This window comes from Cetorhinus maximus, chromosome 10 (genome assembly GCF_964194155.1).
Source record: "Cetorhinus maximus chromosome 10, sCetMax3.hap1.1, whole genome shotgun sequence".
Taxonomy (NCBI): domain Eukaryota; kingdom Metazoa; phylum Chordata; class Chondrichthyes; order Lamniformes; family Cetorhinidae; genus Cetorhinus; species Cetorhinus maximus.
In genome coordinates, this window is record NC_135888.1 from 69,634,829 (window position 1) to 69,661,820 (window position 26,992).

Below are 26,992 nucleotides of genomic sequence, written 5' to 3' on the forward strand. Positions count from 1 at the left end.
TGCTCATTGTGGCCAAAATTAGAGGAGCGCACATATCTCAAAGGGTTCCTTGGGCTGGACATGTTCCAAAGTCTTGCACGATATTTCGGTTGGCAGACGTGCAAGGAAGTCGGAAGTGGGCCCACCAACAGTTAAGAGGGCAGTTATGCCCATTAAAGTTCCAATTGTTCCCAATTTTTCCGTGTCCGTCCAACCTTACAGTTGGCAGATAGGCGAATCTGCCAGGCGGACTTTGCATTTTTAATAAAACCTCATCAAAGGGTGGGATGAGGTTTCCGTTACTAAATAAAAAAAAAATGTATTGACAGGATTTTCATCATGTATAAGTTCAGGAGATTGATACTGATGCGTGGACTTTTTTTTCCAGATTTTAAAATCTCTATTTATCGGTTTTAAATTCTTCAGCCCCCTAAGGCAGCTCCCTGCCTTCAGGGAGCTTTCATTCCACGCTCCCCCGCGCCCAGGCTTATGTCAGTGCCCGCCCTCCTCCTGCCCCCACCCCGGCAGCGCTGAGCATTTCAGTGCACGTTTCATGCTGGCTGTCCGTTAATTGGCCAGCCAGCATGAAATCGCGATCGGGGGCCAATCACGGGCAGCAGTCCATTCCCTGGCCACTCCCAGGCCTGTTGATCGCGCCCGCACGCTGACTTAAAAATCCTGTCCAAAGATACCTCAGACACTGAAGCAGTCCATGTCCAAATGCAGCAAGACCTGGACAATATTCAGGCTTGGGCTGATAAGTGGCAATTAACATTCACGCCACACAAGTACCAGGCAATGTCCATCACCAACAAGGGAAAATCTAACCATCTCCCCTTGGCATTCAATGACATTACCCCCACTATCAGCACCCTGGGGTTACCATTGACCAGAAACTGAACTGGAAGAGACATATAAATACTGAGGCTGCAAGAGCAAGTCAGAGGCTGGGAATTCTTCAGAGAGTAATTCACCTCCTGACTCTTCAATGTCAGTCCACCATCTACATGGCACAAGACAGAATACTGTCAGAATAAGTCGGAATACTCTCCACTTGCTTGGGAAGAGTGCAACTCCAACAACACTCAACAAGCTGACACCATCCAGGATAGAGCAGACAGCTTGACTGGCATCCCATTCACAACCTTAAACAGTCATTCCCTCCACCACTGACACATAGTAACAGCATTGTGTACCATATACAAGGTGCACTACAGCAACTCAATAAGGTGCCTTTGACAGCAGCTTCCAAACCCACCACCTTTACCATCTAGATGGACAAGGGCAGCAGATGCATGGGAACACCACCCACCTGCAAGTTCCCCTCTAAGCGTCACACTATCCCGACTTGGAACTATATTGCTGTTCTTTCACTGTCGCTGGGTCAAAATCCTTGAACTCCCTTCGAAACAGCACTGTGAGTGTGCCTTCACCACATGATCTGCAGCCTTAAAGAAGGTGGCTCACCACCACCTTCTCAAGGGCAATTAGGGATGGGCAATAAATGCTGGGCTTGTCAGCGACTCCCACATCCCATGAATGAATTAATTTTAAAAATTTGGCATATAAGTCAGCCTCTCTTTACTGCTAAGAAATGTTATACTCGTATTACAACAGGTTTCAATTTTCACCTCAGATTTGCATGGTGCATGGGATCAAGCAAGTGATATGGGCCCGGATGCCAAGAAGATGCACAGGAGTTTAAGACATGCCCACACAGAGCAGACTATGTGTGGCGAATGGCAAAAAGAATGAAGCGGAAAGCTGGTTTCAAGCTAAAAGCTGTAACATTTGCTAACTCGTCAAATAACTCTGCTGCAGCAAGGGAATTCAGTGTTCATGAAAAACTGGTGTGCAAATGGAAGAAGGAGAAGTCCTCCTTTAAGAAGATGCCAAAGACTAAATGTATCATGGGAACTGGGACCAGCCACTGACCTGATCTTGAGAAGCATGTATCAGAATGAGTCCTTGAAAATCATCAGAATGCATCGTCATCAGAAATGCAATGCATAAATATACACTTAAGTGGCTAAATCAAACCTTGAGTCCAGCAAAGATTTCAGAGCAACAGCTAGTTGTGTAGCTACTTTATGGAATGAAAATACCTTGTGTTACAGCAGAAAACCAAGGTCACTCAGGGACTTCCAAAAGGCCTCGATGCCAAAATTACCAGTTTAGCAATTCATCATCAAACAGCAGTAAAAAGACTCATTATGTCATATCAGCAAAATAAATGAATTGTCCATGAATTTCAATATGTCCAGTAACCCAACTGCGGAGTGGAAAGGTTCAAAAACAGTTCTAGTGAAAACCACAGAGTATGAGAAGACAAGATTCACAGTGGTGCTAGCCTGCATGGCCAATGGAACAAAATTAAAGCCTATGGTAATTTACAAGTGTAATTTATATGTTGAAAATCAAGTTCCCTGCAGGAGTTTTTGTGCATGTCCAAGACAACAGATGGATGGATGAGGGTGGAGTGAAGTTGTGTCCAATAATATGTGGAATAGATATCCTGGTGGCCTACGCAAAGAATACAGCTTGTTCATGTGGAACATGTTTATATCCCATACAACTGATGAGATCAAGAGGCATCTGCCAAGAAATAACACCCACGTTTCAGTTATAGCAGGGGTAGGGGTCTAACGTCCATAGTTCAACCTTTGGATGTGTGCCTCAACAAGTCATTCAAAGATCCTGTTCATGCCGAATGGGATAAGTAGATGGTTGACAGAGAAAAAAACCTTCCCAAAGAGTTATATGCGTATGCATGTTGTCCCGCTTGATGTTTAGTATGTTTTCATCATCAAATTGTGGGATGCTATTAACGCACAAATTGTGATTAGATCATTCAAAAATTGTGGAGTATCCAATTCAATGGATAGAAAGGAAGATGATTTATTGTGGAGGCATGATTCTGAAACTGAAAGTGCGAAATCTGATCCAGAGTGGAATCCTTATGATGATGCCATAGCCAAAGTGATTCAGAATAAATTCAATGAACTCTTTGCATTGGTTGCCAAAGACAATAAATTCGACAGTTTTTAAAATGTTTTGATTGTGGTTAAATGTATCCTTCTAGAATGAATTAATTCAATAAACTGTGTCACATTGATTTAATTTGAATTAGAGGTGTTTTTTTTCTCATATTTCAAATTGGTGACCACCTACACCAACATCAGTGGTTCACATTTTATACTCAGGGTATAAGTTGGTCCCCATTTTTGGAAGAATTTTTTGAGGCTTCAAAGGTTGAATTATACACCACGGCCTACAGTACTCTAGACTGTTCTCCTAAGAGTTGAGCCTCATCCTAGATGTTGGTACACAGCAGGGCCAGTGGTCTCCACCACTATTCAGCCTTCAACCTTATATCTTGGGAGAGATGCTTTGCCAGATTCTGTCTCTTTACAGCAGGATTCCTGAGATCATCGTCCGTGCACTCTATAGCCAGGGAATGGCATGTCTAGACGCTCTGCTCAGCTACATCCAACTCTGCATCCACATCCTCTGGCTTCCATGTACACTTGGGATGACAGTTAATGCTCTCCCCCAAGGCGGGTTTGGCGATGGAGATGCATTTGATCAAGCAGAAGGAAGCCAGATGGGGACCCTGCCACCTTCCTGCCTCTGCCCACTTAAGTGCGGGCAGGGAAGACTCATGGGCGGCCTTCCCACTCCGCCACCAACTGAGGCTCTTAAGTGGATAATTAATGCCCAATTAAGGTGCTTATGCCACCACCACTGATATTCAACCAGCAACAGGCGGGGGACTCACTATGCAGAAAAAGCAAGCATTATCAGAGTTGATTGTGGGCACCTGTGAGTGTGGGGGTCCCTCGTTCAATGGCACTCAGTGGCCTGATCAAGCAGCCTGGCAATAGGAATGGAGGGGCCTGCTGAGGGCCATCCCTTGCCCTTTCTGCCTATGAACTCCATCCCACCCTCACTCATCCACTGCCTGGGTCCGTCAGTGATCTGAACCTTGGGTAGATGCATTACCAGCAGTTGCCACCGCACCGCCAGTGGTACTACTGAGCAATGCACAGCTGATTCAACTCTTTTGGGTGGGGGGTGGAATTTCTGCTCCCAGGGATCTTTGATCTTGGGGAATCTGTTCACTTAGGTGTCTGATTGGCATTTGATTCAAAAACAGAAAATGCTGGAAAAACTCAGCAGGTCTGGCAGCGTCTATAGATAGAGAAATAAAGCTAATGAGACTCTTCCAATAAGACTCTTCTTCCAAACTTCGGGAGCTCCAAAGAAGAGTCATATTGGACTCAAAAAATTAATTCTGTTTCTCTGTCCCCAGATGCTGCCAAACCTGCTGAGTCTTTCCTAATTTTCAGGCTTTGTTTCAGATTTTCAGCATCCGTAGTATTTTGATTTTATTTTGGCATTTGATTCAGCAGGTCTTCCAGTAAGGAGGTGATGCAAGGCTATTGCTAGCTCTCCAGCTGGTAGGTGAGACCCCCATCATCTCCATTAAATACCACCCTATGGGAGGAACTTTCCATGCCCGCTGGCGTCGGGCATGCTTGGTAGCATGAGCGGACAATATGGCGAGAAGGCCAAAAGTCGGTTTCACGACGTCATGAGACTAGTTTGCAATCATCCATTCTGTCCATCAACGGAGGGCCGCATTTCCCATTTTCCGATGTTAGGAACTTCATTGTAATACATCTGCAAATCATTGTAAGCCTAGCTCGTCGGAATCAACCTCCATGCCAGGTCATTCAAGCACATCGGCGTGATTGCACACCGACGTGTTTCACAACTGTACATAAGCAACATGCACATGGTGAGCTGCACTTCACTTGAGACTTTGAGGCTTGTTTGTCTACCTTGCTTCGGGCAGCACTCGCAGTCATCAGCGCCATGCTTCACTAACTTTACATCACTTTTAGGGGAGCTCACGGTCAGGTCTCTACCTACCAGACCAGCCATAAGGTGGGAGTGGCTTTTCAACAACTGCAGGACTCGGGCTTTCTTGGCGAAGGTGGAGAAGTGGCTTCAGGCAAGGGAAGAGACTGTAGGGCGAGGGCTGTACTGGGGAAGGGGGGTATCCCAGGTGTGTGTAGGGCACAAGTTGATCTGTGCAAGTGGCCTCAAGGTGATGAAGGCTGAGGGGGCAGTCTCCAGAAGAGACCAGGCCAGATGGAGATGTGAGGGTGTGTGTGAGAGAGAGAGTGGTGAGGTCCCTTGAGCTGGCAGTGAGTGAGATGCCCATGACTGTGTGATGGGCTTGAGTGTGTGAGTTTTGAGTGATAAGGTGGTTGCGTCACCCCAAAGGCACAGATGAGTTCGTTCAACCTCTATCTGCATTGGACGGCCAACTTCTTTTGTGCAGCATTGGCATTGATCACCAGTGCCATTGCCTACCAAGTCAGAGTGGTAATGTTGTTGCCCCTCCTGCGGCCAGAGCTGGGATACAGGATATCACAGCAGGCCTCCACGGCGTCCAAAAGGTGCTCGAGGGACGTACAACAACACAGGGGGCTGCAGTTTTCTTGCTTTTCGGGGCCATGTCTTCTTTGCAGCAGTCCTGAGCTGGAACCACTGAGAGGTGTGCACACAGCTGCACTTTAAATGTGGCGCCCAGCGTGATGAAGTGGCAAGGTGACGGCATGGTGGGAGAATCAGAGCCCACCTGCCATCGAAACAGCGTGTTTTCTGGGAATGCATAATTAAGGAGGCGGGATTGGGAGTTGAAAAGCCCCCATTGCGTCCAGCGGGTAAAACGTCCTTTTTTCCACCCACTACTGCACTTAGTGCAAATCTGGGATGATTCCTCCCTATGTCTCACCATGTATCATTTCCTCATCTATACTTATAGGCTGCAGACTGAAAGGACAAGGGTGAATAGCGGGATGCATGAGAAGTCGCCAGTGTTGCAAAGGGAACTGCAGTATTTTGTTCTTCAGCACCCTTTTCAGCAATTCTACTCAAAGCCATCTTATGAACTGTGCTACTGCATGAGATGGTTTCTTTCTTGGTATTCCAACAATGGCATCCCTCAATTTTCATCCCACCACTGTTATCCTACAACATTGAGAACTCTGTTTCCAGGGCAAAATCTTTGACAATTCAAACCTACTTTCAAAACTTTAAACCCTTCTGACAAACAATATCAAATTTGTAGCTTAGCTCTGTAAATGCACAACCAAATCTATGATTGCATTTGATACAAAGATGGGTAGGAAAGTACATTGTGAAGAGGACATAAAGAGTCTGCAAAAGGACATAGATAGATTAAGTGAGTGGGCAAAAATTTGGCAGATGGGGTATAATGTGGGAATAAGCAAACTTGTCCACTTTGACAGGAAGAATAGAAAAGCAGCATATTATTTAAATGGATAAAGATTGCAGAACTCCGAGGTACAGAGGGATCTGGGCGTCCTGGTTCCTGGTCCTGGAATCAGGGAAAAGTTAGTAGGCAGGTACAGCAAATGATTAGGAAGGCAAATGGAATGTTGTCATTTATTGCAAGGGGAATGGAATATAAAAGTAGGGATTAAAAACAAAAATTGCTGGAAAAACTCAGCAAGTCTGGCAGGCGTCTGTGGAGGGAAAGACAGAGTTAATGTTTTGAGTCCGTATGACTCTTCTTCAGAACTAAAGAGAAGTAGAAATGTGGTGAAATATATACTGTTTAGAGGGGGCAGGACAGGTGAAGCTGGATAGAAGGCCAGTGATAGGTGGAGGCAAAGAAGAGATTGCAAAAGATGTCATAAACAAAAGGTCGAAGGGGTGTTGATGGTGGTGATACTGGCTAAAGGAGGTGCTAATGGTGACATTATGAGTAGAAAACAGGATGAGCAAGTGACAGATGGCCCTAATGGGGGTGGGGTGGGAGGAGGGGACGGTGTGGGAAAAAAGATCGAAATAGGCTAAAAGGTGGGGATAAAACAATGATTGGAAATAAATTTTTTAAATAATAATAGAAATAGGTGGGGAAAAAAAATGTATATAAAAATAAATATTGAAAAGGGGTATCAAAAAGGGGTGAGGATGGAAGAGAGAGTTCATGATCGGAAGTTGTTGAACTCAATGTTAAGTCTGGAAGACTGTAAAGTGCCTAATCAGAAGATGAAGTGCTGTTCCTCCAGTTTGCATTTCACTTGCACTTCCCTCAATTTGGTCTATTGCATTCGCTGCTCCCAATGCGGTCTCCTCTACATTGGAGAGACCAAACGCAGACTGGGTGACCGCTTTACAGAATACCTTCGGTCCGTCTACAAGCATGACATAGACCTTCCTGTCGCTTGCCATTTCAACACACCACCCTGCTCTCATGCCCACATGTCCGTCCTTGGCCTGCTGCAATGTTCCAGTGAAGCTCAACGCAAACTGGAGGAATAGCACCTCATCTTCTGATTAGGCACTTTACAGCCTTCCGGACTTAACATTGAGTTCAACAACTTCATATCATGAACTCTCTCCTCCATCCCCACCCCTTTTTGATCCCCTTTTTTCAATGTTTATTTATATATATGTATATATTTTTTCCCCACCTATTTCTATTATTATTTTTAAAATTTATTTCCAATCATTGTTTTATCCCCACCTTTTAACCTATTTTGATCTTTTTCCCAAATCGCCCCTCCTCCCACCCCACCCACACTAGGGCCATCTGTCACTTGCTCCTCCTGTTTTCTACTCTTAATGTCACCATTAGCACCTCCTTTAGCCAGTATCACCACCATCAACACCCCTTCGACCTTTTGTTTATGACATCTTTTGCAATCTCTCCTTTGCCTCCACCTATCACTGGCCTTCTATCCAGCTTCACATGTACCACCCCCTTAAACAGTATATATTTCACCACATTTCTACTTCTCTTTAGTTCTGAAGAAGAGTCAAGCGGACTCAAAACTTTAACTCTGTCTTTCTCTCCACAGATGCTGTTGGACCTGCTGAGTTTTTCCAGCAATTTTTGTTTTTGCTTCAGATTTCCAGCATCCGCAGTATTTTGCTTTTATGTTATAAAAGTAGGGATGCTTTGCTCCGGATGTACAGGGCATTGGTGAGACACATCTAGAGTACTGTGTACAGTTTTGGTCTTCTTATTTAAGAAAGGGTATAAATGTGTTAGAAGCAGTTCAAAGAAGGTTCACTTGACTGATAACTGGACTGGGAGGGTTATCTTATGAGGAAAAGTTGGACAGGCTGGGCCTGTATCCAATGGAGTTTAGAAGATTGAGAGGTGATCTTATTGAAACATATAAAATCCTTAGGGGGCTTGAAAGGGTAGATGCTGAAAGGGTGTTTCCCCATGTGGGAGAAACTAGAACTAGGGGACATAGTTTAAAAATAAGGGGTTTCACATTTAAAATAGAGGTGAGAAAAATTTTTACTCTCTGAGACACATGAATATTTGGAATTCTCTTCCCCAGAGTGCAGTGGAGGCAGGGTCAATGAGTATTTTTAAGGCAGAGATAAATAGATTCTTGATTAATAAGGGAGTCAGAGGTTAGTTCCAATGCTGGCTACACTGGTGCCTGCCTAATAAGAGTGGGACCCTCTGGGAGTGCTTTGACAGGTCCCCAGATCAGTTCAAAGGTCAGTGAACAACTTTTCTTGAGGCAGTCAGTTTTGGGGGCGGGGGGGGTGAGCCAGAAGTGTCACAGGCACAGGGGCAGGAATAGCTCCTGTTAAGTTAAAAGGGAGCAAAGAAATAGGCTCTGAATTTTAAAAAGAGCTGCAGTTAGCAGATTGACTCCATACTGTGGGCCACTGGGGAAAAAGTACCCCTTTGGAGCAGTGGTGTTCTGCTTGGCACAGGCATAGGTCTGAAAGTGTGCTTGTAAGCTAGTGTTGAGTGTGCTCTGGAATCCAGGGAGAAGGAATCTCAGAAGGCGAGATTGAAACCCTGTGAGATGGGCCATTGTTAAAGCCATTCGAGTGGGAGAAACTTTTGGAGAGAATTCCAAGGGCAGATTTTCAAAAGTGAAACTGGAAATCCTTTGTGAGACAGAGTTTCAACGAGATTGTTTGACTTGGTGTTTACTGATGTCTGGGAGGATTCTTAAGAAATCCATGGACTCTGTCTTGGTTGCATCTGTTATTTATTCTGTAGCGTGGTGTGTTCAACCACAGCCGTCTGTTAATTCACATGTACCTCATACTTAGCTGGAATATTAGAGTATAAGATACACATTGTAAATTGTTCTATCTTTCTGAACTTGTATAGTAAAGTTTGTTTTTGTTTGTTCAAAACCCGTGGAATCTTGCGGCTTTATTCCAAAAGCAGGTGCCTTGAATCTCAACCTTTATCTACTTTAAACAAAATGTCATTGTTCCCTAACTGGATCTCCCCCCACGTCCCAGGATCTGGCCAAGGATCGTAACAGTCACGATAAAATTGTGGCAAATGACTAGCCATTGCTTTGCTGATAACTTCAAATTCTATTAGGTATTAAACTTGAAAGAAGGTTTGGTTATTCCACAAATTCAATATGTCTATGGAAGGCATATTCCTTTTTTTCAATCCTTACCTTATACACAAATCCATCTGGGCAACTGTGATCATAGGTGAAGGCTTTGTATACCACGAGGAACACGATACAGGCAAGAAATGCAAGAGCAAGAAAAATGAGAATGGTAACCTGTAACACAAGAAAATATAAAACCCAAATGATCAACTTAGAAATTTTTAGTAAGCATATTGATTATGTTCACAAACATCAAACAATTTAATTTAACATTTTAACAGTTTTTATGACTCATATGTTTTCATTTTATAAATTGTTCAATACAAAGATCTCCCAAGTGCCAAATAGCAATCCAACAGTAATCTGAGGCTCCTTGGAGAAATATTTCATTACTAACATTTATTACTGTAATTCAATCATACCCAGTGACAGGCTTCTTGCAACTATTACTTTCTCATTTTACAATATTTGAGGTTTTGATTGCCAAGTCGCACCAGCCTTTGCTTATTCCCATCTGCATCAGTAAGCAGCACAATGTGATGATTTTCAAAAGGTGATTATTTCTAGTAAATTAATTTTGCTTTGAGGCATGTAAAGGATTTGGTTACCTCAAACTGAGTACATACATGTTAATTTTGACAAAGGTTTGCTAGTTGACAAGTGTCACTTACTCATTTAAGCTCTTTTATTGGTCAGCGTAGGAAATTTAGGTTCTGCTCCATTCACAAAGTATCACCTAATCTTAGAACTTCATGTATGGATGAAGGTTGAGCTATCAATGCTTGTGCAGTTTCACCAGTTAATCAAACAGCTCAGCACCATAATTCTAGGAAAACTTAAATGAGGTGTAAGTTCACAGATAGTGTGCACAAGGTCATGCATCTGGACTTAATATTGTCAATAATGTCACAATCATTTTCAAAAATTGTTAAGAGTGGAAACAACTGTTCTCCTGTAACACTGTGGGGAAGCACTATACTAATCCACTCCTAAATAGATTCCATAGCCCCAATTTTAATCTGCAACGAGAAATGAGAATGGGGCAAGTGGGTTGAGCAGTAGGCTCATTTCAACTCACTGCCATGAAGCCTGGATCATTTTAATTTCAGGACCTCAATACCATTCTTCAAGCATAATTCCCACACTGAGCATGACAGTGGACCATCACCACGAACCCACAGTAAGGTCGCTGGCACTCAGATCTGTATCAAGGAATGACTGGGACCAAACTCGATCATGGTCAGGTTGGCAGGGTGGGGACAGTGGAGGGAAAGACCTGAACAGTTGAGGCCCAACAGCTTCTGTGCCATCCAGAGGAGCACTCCTGCTCTTGCTGATTACAAATAAATATTAAAAATGCAATTATTGATTTTCTCGGCCCTATACCAGGCCTACTCTTCCGTTAATGCGTGGGGGGAAATAGATATAAGCACATTATTTTGATTTTATTTCGAAAGCGTAAAACACTGTACAAAGTGACATTTATTATGCATATGCGATGTACTTTTTTCTCTGCCATTGTCCTGAGATTTTGTCAAAAAGAAATGTGTTGAAAATAGAGCCTTCACAGTCACCTTCCAAAAGATGAAAGTGTCAGTGCTGTTGCTGTTTGTTCTCTGTAAAAAAAATACTTAACTCTTAGTTATCACTGTTAATGAGAACAACCTATTAAAATATAAGATAAGATCAATTTTGAAATATTGTATAATATCAGTTAATTGTAAATCAAGACCAAGTGCTGCGCAAAATGTAGGAGAACATTTTGAAGTGTTTCCTTTTGGATATACAGGTTACACCAAGCATTTCAACTAGGAAACAAGTGGCTACTTTCTAATGACAACATGGACAGAATTTTGCCCTTGTCGAGCAGGCTCGGCGGGGGCGGGCGGGGGAGGTCGGGAAACCAACCACCACCCGCGATCGAAGCCAGAAGGTGATTTCACTCTGGCGGGCCAATTAAGGCCCACCCAGCGTGAAACATGAGAGGCAGCGCTGCCTGTGTGGGCAGGGGGAGGAGGGCAAGCGGGGCGAGCGCAAACTTTGCACATGCGTGTGAGTGCGCGCTTAAAATTCTCTCTGAGGTACAGAGTCTTAAAAATAGTAATAAAGAAATGAAAAATGTTATTAAACATGTCTAAATTTTAAATTGTTATTTTATTTTTATTTGCTTTAGGAAGCCTCATCCCGCCCATGGATGGGGTTTCCCAAAAAGCATAAAGGCTGTTTGGTCTTTTCGCCTGCCCACCAACCACAAGGTTGGACGGGCAGTGAAAAATTTATTTTAATAACCTTGTTAATGGCCTTAATAGGCCTTTTACTTGTCGGTGGGCACACTGCCGGTTCCAGCGTGTGCCCACCAACTGAAATATCGCACGACTGCGCATTGACATCAGGACACTCACCCGACAAAAATGCCCGTCCACCGAGGTAAAAATTTTGCCCCATGCATGCTCACACTGGTGTACTTAGCTGGGCAAACATTAGTGTTGTCTATATTTTTAAATGTTAAAAACAATGAATTTTATTTAAAACATCCATGTTTATTAATGTGCATGAAAAGACCAAGGATGGGATTTTACACCAGGTTCTCTTGTGAGGCTGGCACATGCATGTGATTGTTTAAAAATATTGTCAGAACCTAAATAACATCACATGCCAACTTTTTCCTTTCAGTGTTGTCATTGCCTGCCTGGAGCAAGCACCAACAGCTCTGATAGAATGGCACATGAGTGGCATGTAGAAGGTGAGTGTCATGTTGCAGATAATTAGCCTCTTCAGGACTCATTTTTGTTAGAGGCAAGGGCAGCAAAGAACCCTTATCACTGGCTTACACATGAAAAAGGGACACTCAGGCGAGTTATCTGTACCCATTGGTGTTTGTACAACCATGCCCCACCAAAAGTAATAATCCTCAAGACAGGCTAGGAGAAAAGGAAACCTGGTGGTGGAACACATCACCATCAAGCAAATTAAACCTGGTTGGCACAGGGAGAAAAGATTTCTGTGGCAATAAGCATTTACAAACTGGCTCCATTACAGGGTAGCAGCCAATTTTCAAGATCCCTCCATTATTTCAGTTTCAAGTTGATGTGTTTCATCTTTACAAAGGCAAGGCACTGATGTGTCTGTCTTCCACAAGTCCTGGCAGTTATAAAATGTGAGGCCCATCTCCAGCACCTAAGGGTGAGTTGCTACTTCTCACAAATAAGAAAATGGAGGGCGGAATCGTCCCAGATTTGCACTAAGTGTGGTAGCGGGCGGGTAAAACAACATTTTACCCACCGGCCGCGATGGTGAGTTTTCACACTGTATCATCCCAACCCGCCACATTATTTATGCATTCCCGGGAAACGCGTCATTTCAATGGCGGGTGTGCTCTCATTCACCCGCCCACCATTACCTCACCGCTTCATCACCGGACACCATACTTAAAGTGCAGCCACGCGCACACATCTCAGTGCTTCCAAGCCACGGCTACTGCAGGGAAGACTGCAGACCCCGGGTTTAGTGACGCATCACTGGAATGCCTTTTGGATGCCATGGAGGCCCACTGTGATATCCTCTATCCCCACTCTGGCCGCAGGACGGGCAGTGGCATCACCAACCAAGCTTGGGAGACGGTGACAGCGGTTGTCAGTGCCAATGCCCTGCAAAAGAGGACAGCCACCCAGTGCCATTACAGGATGAATGGTCTCATCGGTTCCGCCAGGGTAACTCACCCTTCTCATCACTCTCAACTCACACACTCACAAGCCCATCACACATCCACAGAGATCTCACACCTCAAGGAGCAACACCACTAATTCTCACACGCACCCTCCCATTTCCATCAGGCTCGTATCCTCTCAAACTCACATCCTCATTCCTGTTCATGGCTCTGCTCTCCACACAAACATTCCATGCAGTGCCATGTGTTCTGCTCACACTCTCTCCATCTGTTTCCATGCAGGAAAAGCCTGCTCACATCAGCAGGGAGATGTCCCAGAATGGTGTGGGGGCGGCGGGGGGAGAGGTGGAGTGGCCCACATTAGACCCCTCACTCACTTTGAGGAGCGTACGCGCCATCATGCTGGCTGGTGAGGATGTGGACCCTGCCTGCGGCGATGATGAGATCGGCAGTGAACACGCACCTGAGGATCCTGCACTGCATCATCCCTCCCTCAATGCAACTGTGAGTGCTCTCTCTCCTGCTTTTGACTCTGCAGCCATGCACTACTTATCCCTACTTTGGTTCACAGGGAGCCAAGGGACCAACACCCTCAGCCAGCCAGTCCTTCAGCTCCATCCACATCCTCACCTGCAGCCAAGAGGACTCCTCCTCCATTGAAGAGGTAGAAATAAACAGCCTGGAAGGCCTGTCACTGCAGAGTGAGCAGTCGGCCCACAAGTGATTCTGGAGTGACAAGTGTGTGTGTGGCAGGGCCTTTCGGAGCCTCGTGCAGACACTCTCCCACGCAGACGGATCCTTCATGTTTCACACTCATCTCAATGTCCTGAGCATTTTGAATGTTGCTTGCAGGGGTTGCTTTCAGTTGTCCATCTGAGCTGACCTACATCTCTGCCCACTCACTGATCACATTCCCATGCAGCACGTGATCTCGCCCACCATGACTCTCGTTTCACTTTCGATTTAGACAGCAAGGTGCTAATTGGTTTTACTTTTGCTCCCCCGTCCTTTACCCTTCCCCAATCACCCATTTCCTTTCCCCCATCACATTTGACCCCCCTACCACCAGCATCACCTTCCACCTCCCCTCCATTACCTACCAGCCCTAACCCTTTTCCTTCGGGGATGTCCAGGTGAATGTGCACGTTCCCTTCCTTCCCGAAAATCCCACCCCATTCACATTCACTTCTCTGACCTCTTCCTTCCCACCCCCAGGGTCCGTGCCTGCCTCTGGGTCCGCACCAACCACTCTGACCGCCCCTTCTATCGCTACCATCAGACCCTCACCCTCCCACCCCACTCTGCCCTCAGTCATTCTCACCCTTTCTCCATACCACACCCACCCTCACTTCGCTTCCCAGGAGGCAGGCATGGACCTATCCGACCCCTCCCTTGCACATTCACCTGCACATCCCACCATGCCCAATCCTCCTACCATCCCCCTGGACTCCCCCACACTTAGTCCCTCACCCTTCCTGACTCCTTCCTCCACCTTTACCTCTTCCACCACCGTTAGTCCCTCCCCACTCCCAACTCCTTCCTCCAGCCTTAACTCTTCCTCCAAGCTCGCTTCCTTCTCAAGCCTTACTCCTACCCCCTTCCTGACTCCTTCCTCCACTCTTGCTTCTTCCTCCATCCTTACTCCCTCCCTTCTCCATACTCCTTCCCTTGCACTTTCCACCCCCCTTACACATTTCTCCCCAGTTGCCATCTTCTTCCCCATTACCCTCTCCTCCCCCATTCTCCCTCCTTACCAACCTCCCCCCGAAACCTTCATTCTCCCCTCCCAACCTCACCCCATCCTGACAACTTCCTTACCCCCCTCCCAACTTTACCCCATCCTTACACCTTCATTACAGCCCTCCCAACCTCACCCCATCCTGACACCTTCATTCCCCCGTCTTCCTCTCACAGCTTATCCTAGCCCTTCCTCCCCTACTCCCTCAACCATCATCCTTTGTGAGTATCAATGGTGACTTTCCAACTTCCGTGAGCTACTTCACAGCAGAGCCATGTCCATGAGAATCCACCCAGTATGCCATGGATGTTCCTCCAGTGTGCCATTGGTGTCAGGCTCCAGCATCTTCTGCTCCTCTAATATCCACGATGTGAGCAAAGCCCTGGCAGGTAAATCTCGATTTCTGCACATCACAGCTGTCAAAACATGCTCTACACCAGTGTTTTTTCCCACCAACGTGGGTGTATGATCCAGCGGGAGGGGGGCGGGAATGATTCCGGCGGGCAAGCCTAGTAATATGCTGATGTATTACAATGAGATTCCCAACATTCGATGGCAAAGAACGCAATCTAACGATCACGAACAGGTTTCACGCTGTCTTGAAACCAATCGTGCCATATTGTCCGCTCACATCACTGAACACGCCCGACGCTGGCGGGCATGGAAGATCCTGGCTAGAGACTAGAGCAGTTTCCCTGTTTGAAACATGAATATTCGTTGGTGATCTAAATACATATTTAATTTGTCATGTCTGGCTGTTGCATTGCCTGTGTGGAACTGCAAATATTCTCTCTTGGGCCAGGATTTTCTGGTCCCAGTTGTGGCTAGAACTGTCACAGGCAGGAACGAAAAATTTGGAGAGGCAGCCTTTGTCCATTGGCTTTTGGTGGGACTGGAAAATCCAGGCCGTAGGCAGGAGCGGAAAATCTCGCCCTTGGTCTTTTCATGCACATTAATAAACATGGATATTTTAAATAAAAATTATTTGTTTTTAACATTTAAAAATATAGACAACACTAATGTTTGCTCAAATAAGTAAGTGCGAGTATACATGTTGCCATTTGAAAGTAACCAGTTGTTTCCTAGTTGAAATGCTTGGTGTAACCTGTATATCCAAAAGGAAACACTTCAAAATATTCTCCTAAATTTTGTGTAGCACTTGGTCTTGAGTTATAATTAATTGATATTATACAATATTTTAAAATTGAACTTTTCTTAATTTTTAATAGGTTGTTCTCATTGGCAGCGATAACCTAAGAGTTAATTTTTTTTTACAGAGAACAAGCAGCAACAGCACTGACACTTTCATTTTTGGAAGTTGACTGTGGAGGCTCCATATTCAACACACTAACAGATTCTTTCTGACAAAATCTCAGGACAGTGACAGAGAAAGAATACATCAAATATACATAATAAATGTCACATCTTACAGTGGGGTACGGTTTAGAAATTAAATGGAAATAATGTGCCTCAGTCTATTTCCCCTGCCAGGCATTAACAGAAATTGTGAAAGGTCAGCAACAAAGAACTAAGAGGTTAGCTTCCTTTAAGAACTACCAGCTTGCACTGATGACATTCAGAATAGCTAAGCCCAAACTGTCAACCACTGGGTGCTGTTAGTGCCAAGGACAGAGCTCTGTGATTTGGTCCATATCTGATGGGTAAATAAAGGTCTATTTATCAAACAGGACTAGAGGGAAAAGCCTCCAACCTCTGCATATCCACCAAGAACAACAAACTGAAAAGAAAAACATGTTTACACGTACTATTTGCTCAGCAAGGTTTATCTTTACATACAGTGTGAATCATCAGATTGTTATTCTTAGTGTCACCAGGGGCTGTCTATTTGTCAATAAAACACAAGGTATTTTATAAAGAATTCTTGCTAAACAGTACACATTGAGATATTTTGCCACTAGGCAAGTTTGGTGAATGTAGAATTAGCACATAATGTTATGAAGATGTGTTATTTAAAATATTAATTTATAATGTCATCAGCCAGACATATATTGCTTTATAATGTCATTAGCTGGGCAAACGTATGTATGGAACCTTTTTGAAATGATCATTTTTTTAAACAAAGGACATTGGCTTACAACAGCTACTATTTTGCATTTATGAAGGACACAAGCTGCTTTTCTGGAGACATGGACTTTATGGAGCTCCCAGAGAGCGGTCAGGTGATCCAGCTCTTGGGTGAAAAGATACTGAATTTTATTTCGTCAGAGAGACTGCCATGGGGGCAACAGCCTTACCCATCTCTCTTTCTTCTGAAACCTCTCTCATCAAAGCTGAGCAGTTTGAGATTTGAAAAAACCCAGCAGAAGACCTCATTGCTGCAGACTGTTACGAAAGTATAATAATTTTCATGAAATTATTCTGGTTTATTGTCAAGTAGCTCTATGGATGTGAGTGCAGATGGTTCTGACTGTGTGATTTAACTACATTTGGTGTCAGGTAGGCTGCAAGCTTGAAATTGTCAAAAAGAAGTTAGGTGTAGAAATGTACTTGAAATGCTAATGAATAAACAGGGATGGGGTTTTAGCATGTGAGGTGTGAAGGAAATTTGCATTTTTAGATAAGTGAAAGGGTTGTTTGGATTTCAAATGGGGTGTTAGGATGTTTACAACTAGCCAGATAAGCAGTGTGTTTATTTTTCCCAAAGGTTACTGACAATATTGGCAACATGAAAGATTTTTATATTATGGGGAAGGTAAACTTCCAAGGACATATGGAACAATGGAATTTACATATTAAAGGGAGAGTAACATATTTAAAGGGCAATGAAAGGTTATGTTGGGGTCCACATAAAATCTAACAGGAGTGTGTGAAACAGCCTTCAGGAAGCCCCCAGCATTTGTGCATAAGTCTGCTGTGTCCAGTAACTAAAGTTGGAGACAAGCTTTTGGAATTCCATTGTCAAGTGGGTACTGTGGTAGCTTGCTGGTTTGTTTATTAAATGCAAAATCTATTTTGGACTATTGCCTTAAAGGGATGTTTAATTTAGATTCAGGTTAATTAGGAATTTTAGGATTTGTTATAATATTAGATAATTGTAGCCTTATGTATGTGTTTGAAGTCTTTTTTGTTAATAAATACTTTAATTTAATTTTTTTAAATCTCTAAAGGTCTTAGTGAACTCATTATTTCTGAATTCAGTGCACACATCTCGTAATAAATACAAACTGCAAAACCATTATGATAGTGTGGCCAAGTTTCCCTTGTGGATTTGGCCTGCCTGGCATACATCATCTGCAATGTCATAACAAGACCAAGAGTTCATAAAGGAGAATTCTGAATCAACACCACTATCTCCAGTGAGAAACCCCAAGAACCAGCAGCTACTATGGGCCAGGACCCTTCAGCTATAAACAAGCACCTGGACACTCCGTGAATATTTTTTTTTTCTGACTTTACATGTTACGTGGCCAAGTTTTTAATACCTGATTACTTGTTTTTTTTGCATACTTGGGGGTTTGTGTGCATGTTGTTTTTGCATTAGTGGGTAGTTGGACATATTTGTACATTTTAAACCTTTTGTTAATAATTTCTGCATCTTTACCCGAGTGAGGTTTAGCAATAAAATTAACTCTTTACTTGTTAACTTAAGGAACCTGGCTGACTTATTTCTTGCACTGAGCTATATACAGTTAAATATCTATATAATTGATAATATCACCTCCCTTATAAATTCAAACTCTGTTCTAACCAAATCAGGGGTGGGACAAAGAGAGGAGTTAGCTTACCACTGCTGACCTGGTCGTAACAATAAGAACATAAGAAATGGGAGTAGGAGTAGGCCTTTGACTCCTCAAACTTGCCAGTCAATAAGATCATGGCTGATCTGATTGTGGCTGGAACTCGCTGTCCCACATAACCCTTGACTCCTTTGTAGATCAAAAATCTAACTCAGCCTTGAATAAGTTAAATTTTATTTCAATCTTACAGTGGCATAGTGGTAATTTCACTGAAATAGTAATCTGGAGGCCCAGACTAATGCTCTGGGGTATGGGTTCAAATCCCATCATCAGCTGGTGGAACTTAAATTCAATTAATAAATCTAGAATGCAAAGGTAGTCTCAGTAATGGTGACCGTGATAACTGTCATCTATTGTTGTAAAACCCTATCTGGTTCACTAATGCTCTTTAGGGAAGGAGATCGGCCATTCTTATCAGGTCTAGCCTACATGTGACTCCAGCCCTACAGCAATGTGGTTGACTCTTAACTGCCCTCTGAAATGGCCTAGCAGCCCCCTGGTTCAAGGACAATTATGGATGGGCAACAAATGCCTTGCCAGCCATGCCCACATCCCATGGAAGAATAAAGAAAAGCTTCATCAGTACACTTGAGCTAGAATGCTTGGGAATGGTAACCCTAGTTGGGATCATTGCTGGCCTTGGTACAAAAAAATAACTTGCGTGTGCGCTCTCGTGTCCTATATGGTGGACTCAGTAAAGCTGATATATTGATAAAAATTGAACCAAAGCTGGTGGTACCAGAATGGTGCATGAATTTTATTCTGCCAATAATTGGAATGATTTGGATATGACAATGGTGTTGTCAAACCACAGTGCAAAAGCAGTGTTAGCAGCTCAGCAAACACTTGCTGGAGATTTCAACTTGAGATTTCATTTTTTATTCATTCATGGGATAGCAATACCATAATTTATTATCCACACCTAATTAGAAACATAGAAAATAGAAGCAAGAGTAGGTCATTTGGCTCATCTCAGTCCTAAATGGCCTACCCCGTACCCTTAAGAAGCTGCCTTCTTGCACTGTCATAGGCCATGTGGTGTAGGTGCATCCACAGTACAGCTGAGGAGGGAATTTCAGGATTTTGTCCCAGCGATGGTGAAAGAAGGTAATATAGTTTCAACCCAGGATGGCGATGATGATGAGTGAGAGAAGAATGATGGGGCGGTAATTGATCAGATTGGATTTCTCCTGCATTTTGTGAACAAGACATCCTGGGCATTTTTCACATTATCGGGTAGATGCCAGTCTTATAGCTGTACTGGAACAGCTTGGTTAAGGGTGCGGATAGTTTATTTTATCTTCTTTCATGGGATGTGGGCATCATTGGAAAGACCAGCATTTATTTCCCATCCTTAACTGCCCTTGAAAAGGTAATAGTCAACTGCGCTCTTGAATCGCTGCAGTCCATATGCTGCAGGTACACCCACAGTGCTGCTGGGAAGGGAGTTTCAGGATTTTGTTTCCGTGACAGTGAAGGAACGGCGATATAGTTTCAAGTTAGAATGTGTGGGGCTTGGAGGGGAACCTGCAAATGTTGGTGTTCCCATGCAACTGCTACTCTTGTCTTTCTAAGCTGGTAAGATGGCGTGTTTTGAAGGGGCTGTTGAAGGAGCCTTGGTGAGATGCTGCAGTGCATCTTGCATATAGTGCACACTGTTGCCACTGTGCATTGGTGGTGGAGGGGGTGAATGTTTAAGTTAGTGGATGGACTGCCAATCAAGCTGGCTGCTTGGTCCTGGATGGTGACAAACTTCTTGAGTGAGCTGGAGCCACACTCATCCAGACAAGTGCAGAGTTTTCCATCACATTCCTGCCCTGTGCCTCGTAGATGGTGGGCAGGCTTTGGAGAGCCAGGAGGTGAGATGCTCTCTGCAGAATTCCCAGCCACTGACCTGCTCTGGTAGTCACAGTATTTAGATGGATGGTCCAATTCAGTGCTAGTCAATGGTATCCCCAGGATGTTGATGGTATGGAATTCAGTGATTGCAATACCATTTAATGTCAAGGGAAGTTGGTTAGATTCTCTCTTGTTGGAGATGGTCATTGCCTGACACCTGTGTGGCATGAATGTTACTTGCCACTTATCAGCCAAGCCTGAATGTTGTCTAGGCTTTGTTGCATATTGGCATAGGCTGCTTCAGTATCTGAAGGGTTGAGAATGGTACTAACATTGTGCAATCATCAGCGAACATCCCCACTTCTGACCTTATGATGGAAGGATAGTCACTGATGAAGCAGCTGAAGATGGTCCTAGGACACTACCCTGAGCGATGCCTATTGCAATTTTCTGGGCTGAGATGACTGGCCTCCAACAATCATTAGCATCTTCCTTTGTGTTAGGTATGACTCCAACAAGTGGAGAGTTTCCCCCCTGATTTCCATTGACTTCAATTTTGCCAGGGTTCCTTGATGCCACATTGGTTCAAATGCTGTCTTGAAGTCAAGGGCAATTAATATCACCTCTCCTCGAGTTCAGCACTTTTGTCCATGTTTGGACCAAGGCTGTAATGAGGTCAGGAACCAAGTGTCCCTGGTGGAACTCAAATTGAGCATCAGTGAGCAGGTTATTGCTGTGTAAATGCAGCTTGATAACACTATTGATGACATCTTCCACCACTTTGCTGATAATCGAGAGGAAGTTGATGAGGCAGTAATTGGATACGTTGGTTTTGTCCTGCTTTTTGCAGACAGGACATGCCTGGGCAATTTTCGACATTGTCAGGCAGGTGCCAGTGTTGCAGCTGTACTTGAACAGTTTGGGTAGGGGTACGGCTAGTTCTGGAGCACAAGTCTTGAAGAGTCATTCGGACTCGAAACGTCAACTGTATTGCTCTCCGCAGATGCTGTCAGACCTGCTGAGTTTTTCCAGGTATTTTTGTTTTTGTTTCAGATTTCCAGCATCCGCAGTATTTTGCTTTTATCTTCAATATCATTACCAGGATGTTGTCAAGGCCCACAGCCTTTGCAGTATCCAGTGCCTTCAGCTGTCTCTTGATATCACATGGAGTGAACTAAATAGGCTGAAGACTGGCACCTGTGATGCTGGAGACCTCGGAGGAGGCTGAGGTGGATTATCAACTTGGCACTTCTGCTTGAAGATGGTCGCACATGGTTCAGCCTTATTTTTTGCACTTATGTGCTGAACCCCATCCATCATTGAGGATGGTGATGCTTGTGGAGCTTCCTTCTCCGGTTAGTTGTGAAATTGTCTACCCACCATTCACGATTGGATGTGGCAGAGCTTTGAGCTGATCCATTGGTTCTGGAATCACTCAGCTCTACTGTATGTTACTTCCTCTGTTTAGCATGCATGGAGTCCTATGTTGTAGCTTCACCAGGCTGCAATCTCATTTTAAGCTATGCCAGGTCCTGCTCCTGGCATGCTCCCCTACGCTTCTCACTGAACTAGAGTTGGCCACCGGGCTTGATGGTAATGATGGAGTGAGAGATATGCCAGGATGTGAAGTTACAGATTGTGGTTAAATACAATTCTGCTGCTGTTGATGGCCCACAGTGTCCCATGGATGGCCAGTTTTGAGAGGCTAAATATGTTCTGAATGCTCTTTATAAGGATAATGGAGGGATAATACTATGTAGAAGATGTGGGAGCACCTTTTCTCATCCTATGCACTTAACAGAAGGCGAATTAGGAGCAGGAGTAGGTCACTTGGCCCCTCAAGCCTGATCCACCATTCAATAAGACCATGGCTGATCTGACTATAACCTCAATTCCACATTCCCATCTACCACCGATAACCTTTCACCCCCTTGTTTATCAAGAATCTATCTATCTCTGCCTTAAAAATATTCAAAGACTATGCTTCCACTCCCTTTTGAGGAAAAGAGTTCCAAAGAGAAAAAAATTCTCCTTATCTCTGTCTTAAATTGCCGACCCTTTTTTTTTAGAACAGTGACTGCTAGTTCTAGATTCTTCCACAAGACAAAACATCCTCTCCACATCCACCATGTCAAGACCTCTCAGGATCTTAAGGGTTTCAATCAAGTCACCTCTAACTCTTCTAAACTCCAGTGGATACAAGCCTAACCTGTCCAACCTTTCCTCATAAGACAACCCTCCCATTCCAGGTATTAGTCCAGTAAACCTTCTCTGAACTGCTTCTAGTGTATTTTTTTCATTCACAAGGTGTGAGCTTAGCTGGCTGGGCCAGCATTTATTGCCCATCCCTAAATGCCCTTGAGAAGGTGGTAGTGAGCTGCCTTCTTGAACCGCTGCAGTCCATGTGGTGTAGGTACACCCACAGTGCTGTTAGAAAGGGAGTTCCAGGATTTTGACCCAGCGACAGTGAAGGAACGGTGATATATTTCCAAGTCAGGATGGTGAGTGACTTGGAGGGGGATTTCTAGGTGGTGGTGTTCCCATTTATCTGCTGCCCTTGTCCTTCTAGGTGGTAGTGGTCGTGGGTTTGGAAGGTGCAATCTAAGGAGCCTTGGTGAATTGCTGCAGTGCATCTTGTAAATGGTGCACACTGTTGCTACTGTGCGTCGGTGGTGGAGGGAGTGAATGTTTGTGGATGTGGTACCAATCAAGTGGACTACTTTGTCCCGGACGGTGTCCAGCTTCTTCAGTGTTGAAGGAGCTGCACTCATCCAGGCAAGTGGGGAGTATTCCATCACATTCCTGACTTGTGCCTTGTAGATGGTGGACAGGCTTTGAGGAGTCAGGAGATGAGTTACTCATCGCACGATTCCTAGCCTCTGACCCTGCTGTTGTAGCCACAGTATCTTTATGGCTAGTCCAGTTTTTACATCCTTCCATGAGTAAGGAGACAAATACTGTACACAGTACTCCAGGTGTGGTCTCACCAATGCCCTGTGTAACTGAAGCATAACCTCCCTACTTTTGTATTCAATTCCCTCGCAATAAACTAGAACATCTTATTAGCTTTCCTAATCACTTGCTGTATTTGCTTACTGACCTTTTGTAATTCATGCACTAGGACACCCAGATCTCTCTACATCTCAGAGCTCTGCAATCTCTCACCAGTTAGACAATAAGCTTCTTTTTTATTCTTCCTGCCAAAATGGACAATTTCACATTTGGCCACATTATACTCCATTTGCCAGATCGTTGTCCACTCACTTAACCTATCTATATCCCTTTGTAGCCTCATGTCCTCTTCACAACTTACTTTCCTACATACCTTTGTGTCATCAGCAAATTTAGCAACCATGCCTTTGGTTCCTTCATCCAAGTTATTAATATAAATTGTAAAAAGTTGAGGCCCCAGAACTAATGACTGTGGCCCACACTCATTACAGCTTGCCAACCAGGAAATGAACATTTAATGCCTACTCTCTGTTTTCTATTAGCAAGCCAATCTTCTATCCATGCCTATATGTTACCCCCTACATCATGAGCGTTTATTTTCCGCAATAACTTTTGATGTGGCACCTTATCAAATGCCTTCTGGAAATCTAAGTACAATACTGGTTCCCCTTTATCCACAGCAATTGTTACTTCTTCAAAGAACTCCAATAAATTGGTTAAACATGATTTCCCTTTCACAAAACCATGTTTGATGATACAGGCATATTGGTTAGAAATTCAATGCTTCAAAATCCAATATCCATACATTAACAAAGGATTTTTAAAATGTTTTGCGCGTTACTAGTAAAATTTAAAATGGCATGCTATTTTGTAAAATCCCTGTAATGCTAGATGGGAAAATGTAACTCCACACTTGGAGGCTTTGTCCAGTATCTTAATCACCATTGCAGGATACTAAAGTAATTTTAAAAATTATGAGTACCCATCTCAACAAATTGCACTTCTTTAACACAGATGTTGAGGTAATCAGATCAGTGCAACCTGGGCCTATCACGAGTTCAAACACAAGTCACAATGCTGTGTAGGAGCAGCATGGAAATGAATGGAAGAAGTAAATACAATGGGATTAAATTGTCTGATTCAGCAATACCACATGATGCAAAAGATTTCATTAAATCACAATCTTCCTTACCAATAAAAGATAAAATTCCAGAGAAAACTCAAACTGGATCAGTGCCAGATAACTGTAGACTTAATAAACTTTATAATGTTCTACAAACTTCCTCTTTGAATTTTCTGTACAGTTGCAGTAAAATAACAAAGAGGTTGGACACCTTGGTTAATCTGGGGGGTGTACTTTCAGCATGAGCAATCCCAGTGAGCATTTTACAAAGCAGGAGCAGGTATTGCCAAGTCAGGTACACATCTCCCAAAATTTTCTACCCACTCATGGCGGCACATACTAGAATTCTTGATACGCATCCTCGACTTCTGAAGTTCTATTCTGGAAGTGCAAGTGTACTCTGTGAAATGCTGCTTTAATTGCTATTGCAATCATAATTCTATGGAATTTTTACTTGAGATTTATTTTTATGCATTAGCAGTTCATCGACTATGGAGATAACAAACTGCATCTCTGGAAGTACATCTACACAAAGAAACCAAGAAGCCAATCTGAAGAGGAGTCATACGGACTCGAAGCATTGTCTCCGTCTCTCTCTCCACAGATGCTGTCGGACCTGCTGAGTTTTCCCAGCATTTTTTGTTTTCGGCCTCGAAGCCAATCACCCATATTGGTTAGTAGTTAATTTATGTAAAGATTAAATATTACCAAAGATTAATATTATAACAGTTGTCACTGTATATTGCAAAATGTTCTTAGATTTTACCTCAAGTTGCAATACTTTATTCACTCCTGTTTATCCAAATTTGTCATCAAGGGAAATAAGATACCCAGAGACTTCAACAGCATTAGGCTGTCAAAACAGAGACTCAGGAAATAAAAGACTGGGTCAAAAAAGGAGTTAGACAAGGCTGCATTTGCTGTCAATGTGTTGCATGCACAATTGTACTGCTTTACTCTGTGACGTCATTACGAATGACAGGGATCAGAATCAAAACCAAAAAGAAGTTAAACCAACTTTCCAAAATAAAAAACATGCACACAATTTAACAGAAATACGTTTCCAAAAAAAAGCTTGACACAGAAAGTTAAATGTGAGCCAGAAACTAGGCGTCTGTACTGTTTTCCACTCAATCTCTAACACAGTTCAATGTAACAGGCTTGTCACAGCAGTTATGCACAGCCCCCCATCATTTATGTTTTTTTTCACTCTGCTATGTAATCAGGAAGGGAAAACAAAGTTTCCTTGATAGTTTTAATATCCTCCTCCCCTCTATCACAGAAGTTTTTGCTGGCACTGTCTCTCCAGCCAATGACGTTATTGGTTTTCTGCGCATGCGCAGACATGTGCACATGCAGGCGGGTATCGGTGGCCATCTTGCATTGGCAGGAGAGACAGTGGATAGACAATGGCAGACAAAATCTTCTTCCTAAGGAGTATAATGATATCAAAGGAAAATATATCCTGAATATCTCCCAGGGAGTAGTTTTTTGTTAATAAATAATGCATAGTTGTGCATAATTAGCTGTGAAGCATAGCTGCTTTTATATCACTCCTTTTTAGTTCATATTCCAAATGACTGGTGTCTGTAGATTTGCTCACTATGTTTAGAGTAATAAAGCTGGCAACCTATAATCCACAAACATTGAAAGGGCATTAGCTGAGCGGGTCTATGGAATGAATAGAAGTTTAGTAAAAAAAAACTCTTTGTATTATGGAGATAGGTTCTTGCTACATCATTATTATTACAATACATATAGGGCCAGATCTTCCACAAAGCAGGGGCCATCATCAGATTCCCGCTCCACTTGAACTTTTCCATGCCCTGATGCTGTTTTGCATTTCTTGCCAGGTCTTCCAAGACCAGCTTCTTCAGAAATACGGAGCGCATCATCCATCAGAGAGCTCCATTCCAGCACCTTAGCATCAAGGGCAAGATAGGATACACTCCCGTTTTACGGCACGAGCTGCAGTATGGTAAGTTTGAATGTCCAGTATGAATGTTTGTGAATGTATGAAAGGGTGAGTGGATGATTGAGTGAATGGGTAGGCTGGTAGAATGGGTAAGTGAGTGGGTAAGTGAGTGAGGTAAGTGTGTAGGGTGGCAGATTGTAGATGGGTAGGATAGCAGGTGACAGCTGGGTAAGGTAGCAGGTGGGCAGAGTGGTAGGTGAGTTGGAGGTAGTCAGGTCGGGCTGGGAGGGATAGGTCGGGGGCTAGTCAGGTTGGACCGGGGCCAGGGGGGTGGGAGGGAGGAGCAGGAGGTCGGGTGGTGTGGAGAAGTAGTCAGGTCTATTTGAGGGTGTTGGTCAGGTGGTCGGGGTGGGGGTGGGTGGAGTTGGGGGGTCAGTGTGAGTGATTTTGTGGTCAGTTCTGTAGTTACCCAGGAGTTAGGCTAGGATTTTTCTGTCTAATATTTCTTAGGTAACTATTCAGGTAAGTCCCAAGGAGGTCCAAAGTCTCCGACTCTAGCTCAGAGGGTCACGGGGAACAGGGGAGTT

General features: G+C 43.8%; 1 protein-coding gene across 2 annotated transcripts in view; it reads right to left on the minus strand.

Annotated features, from left to right (window-relative positions):
- Positions 1-26,992, minus strand: part of nsg2 (neuronal vesicle trafficking associated 2) — a 97,966-nt gene that overhangs the window by 8,035 nt on the left and 62,939 nt on the right. For both annotated transcript variants that reach the window (XM_078550590.1, XM_078550589.1), the window contains exon 4: positions 9,477-9,587. In XM_078550590.1, coding sequence (XP_078406716.1) covers positions 9,477-9,587 — 111 coding nt within the window. The remainder of the gene's footprint in view (positions 1-9,476; positions 9,588-26,992) is intronic.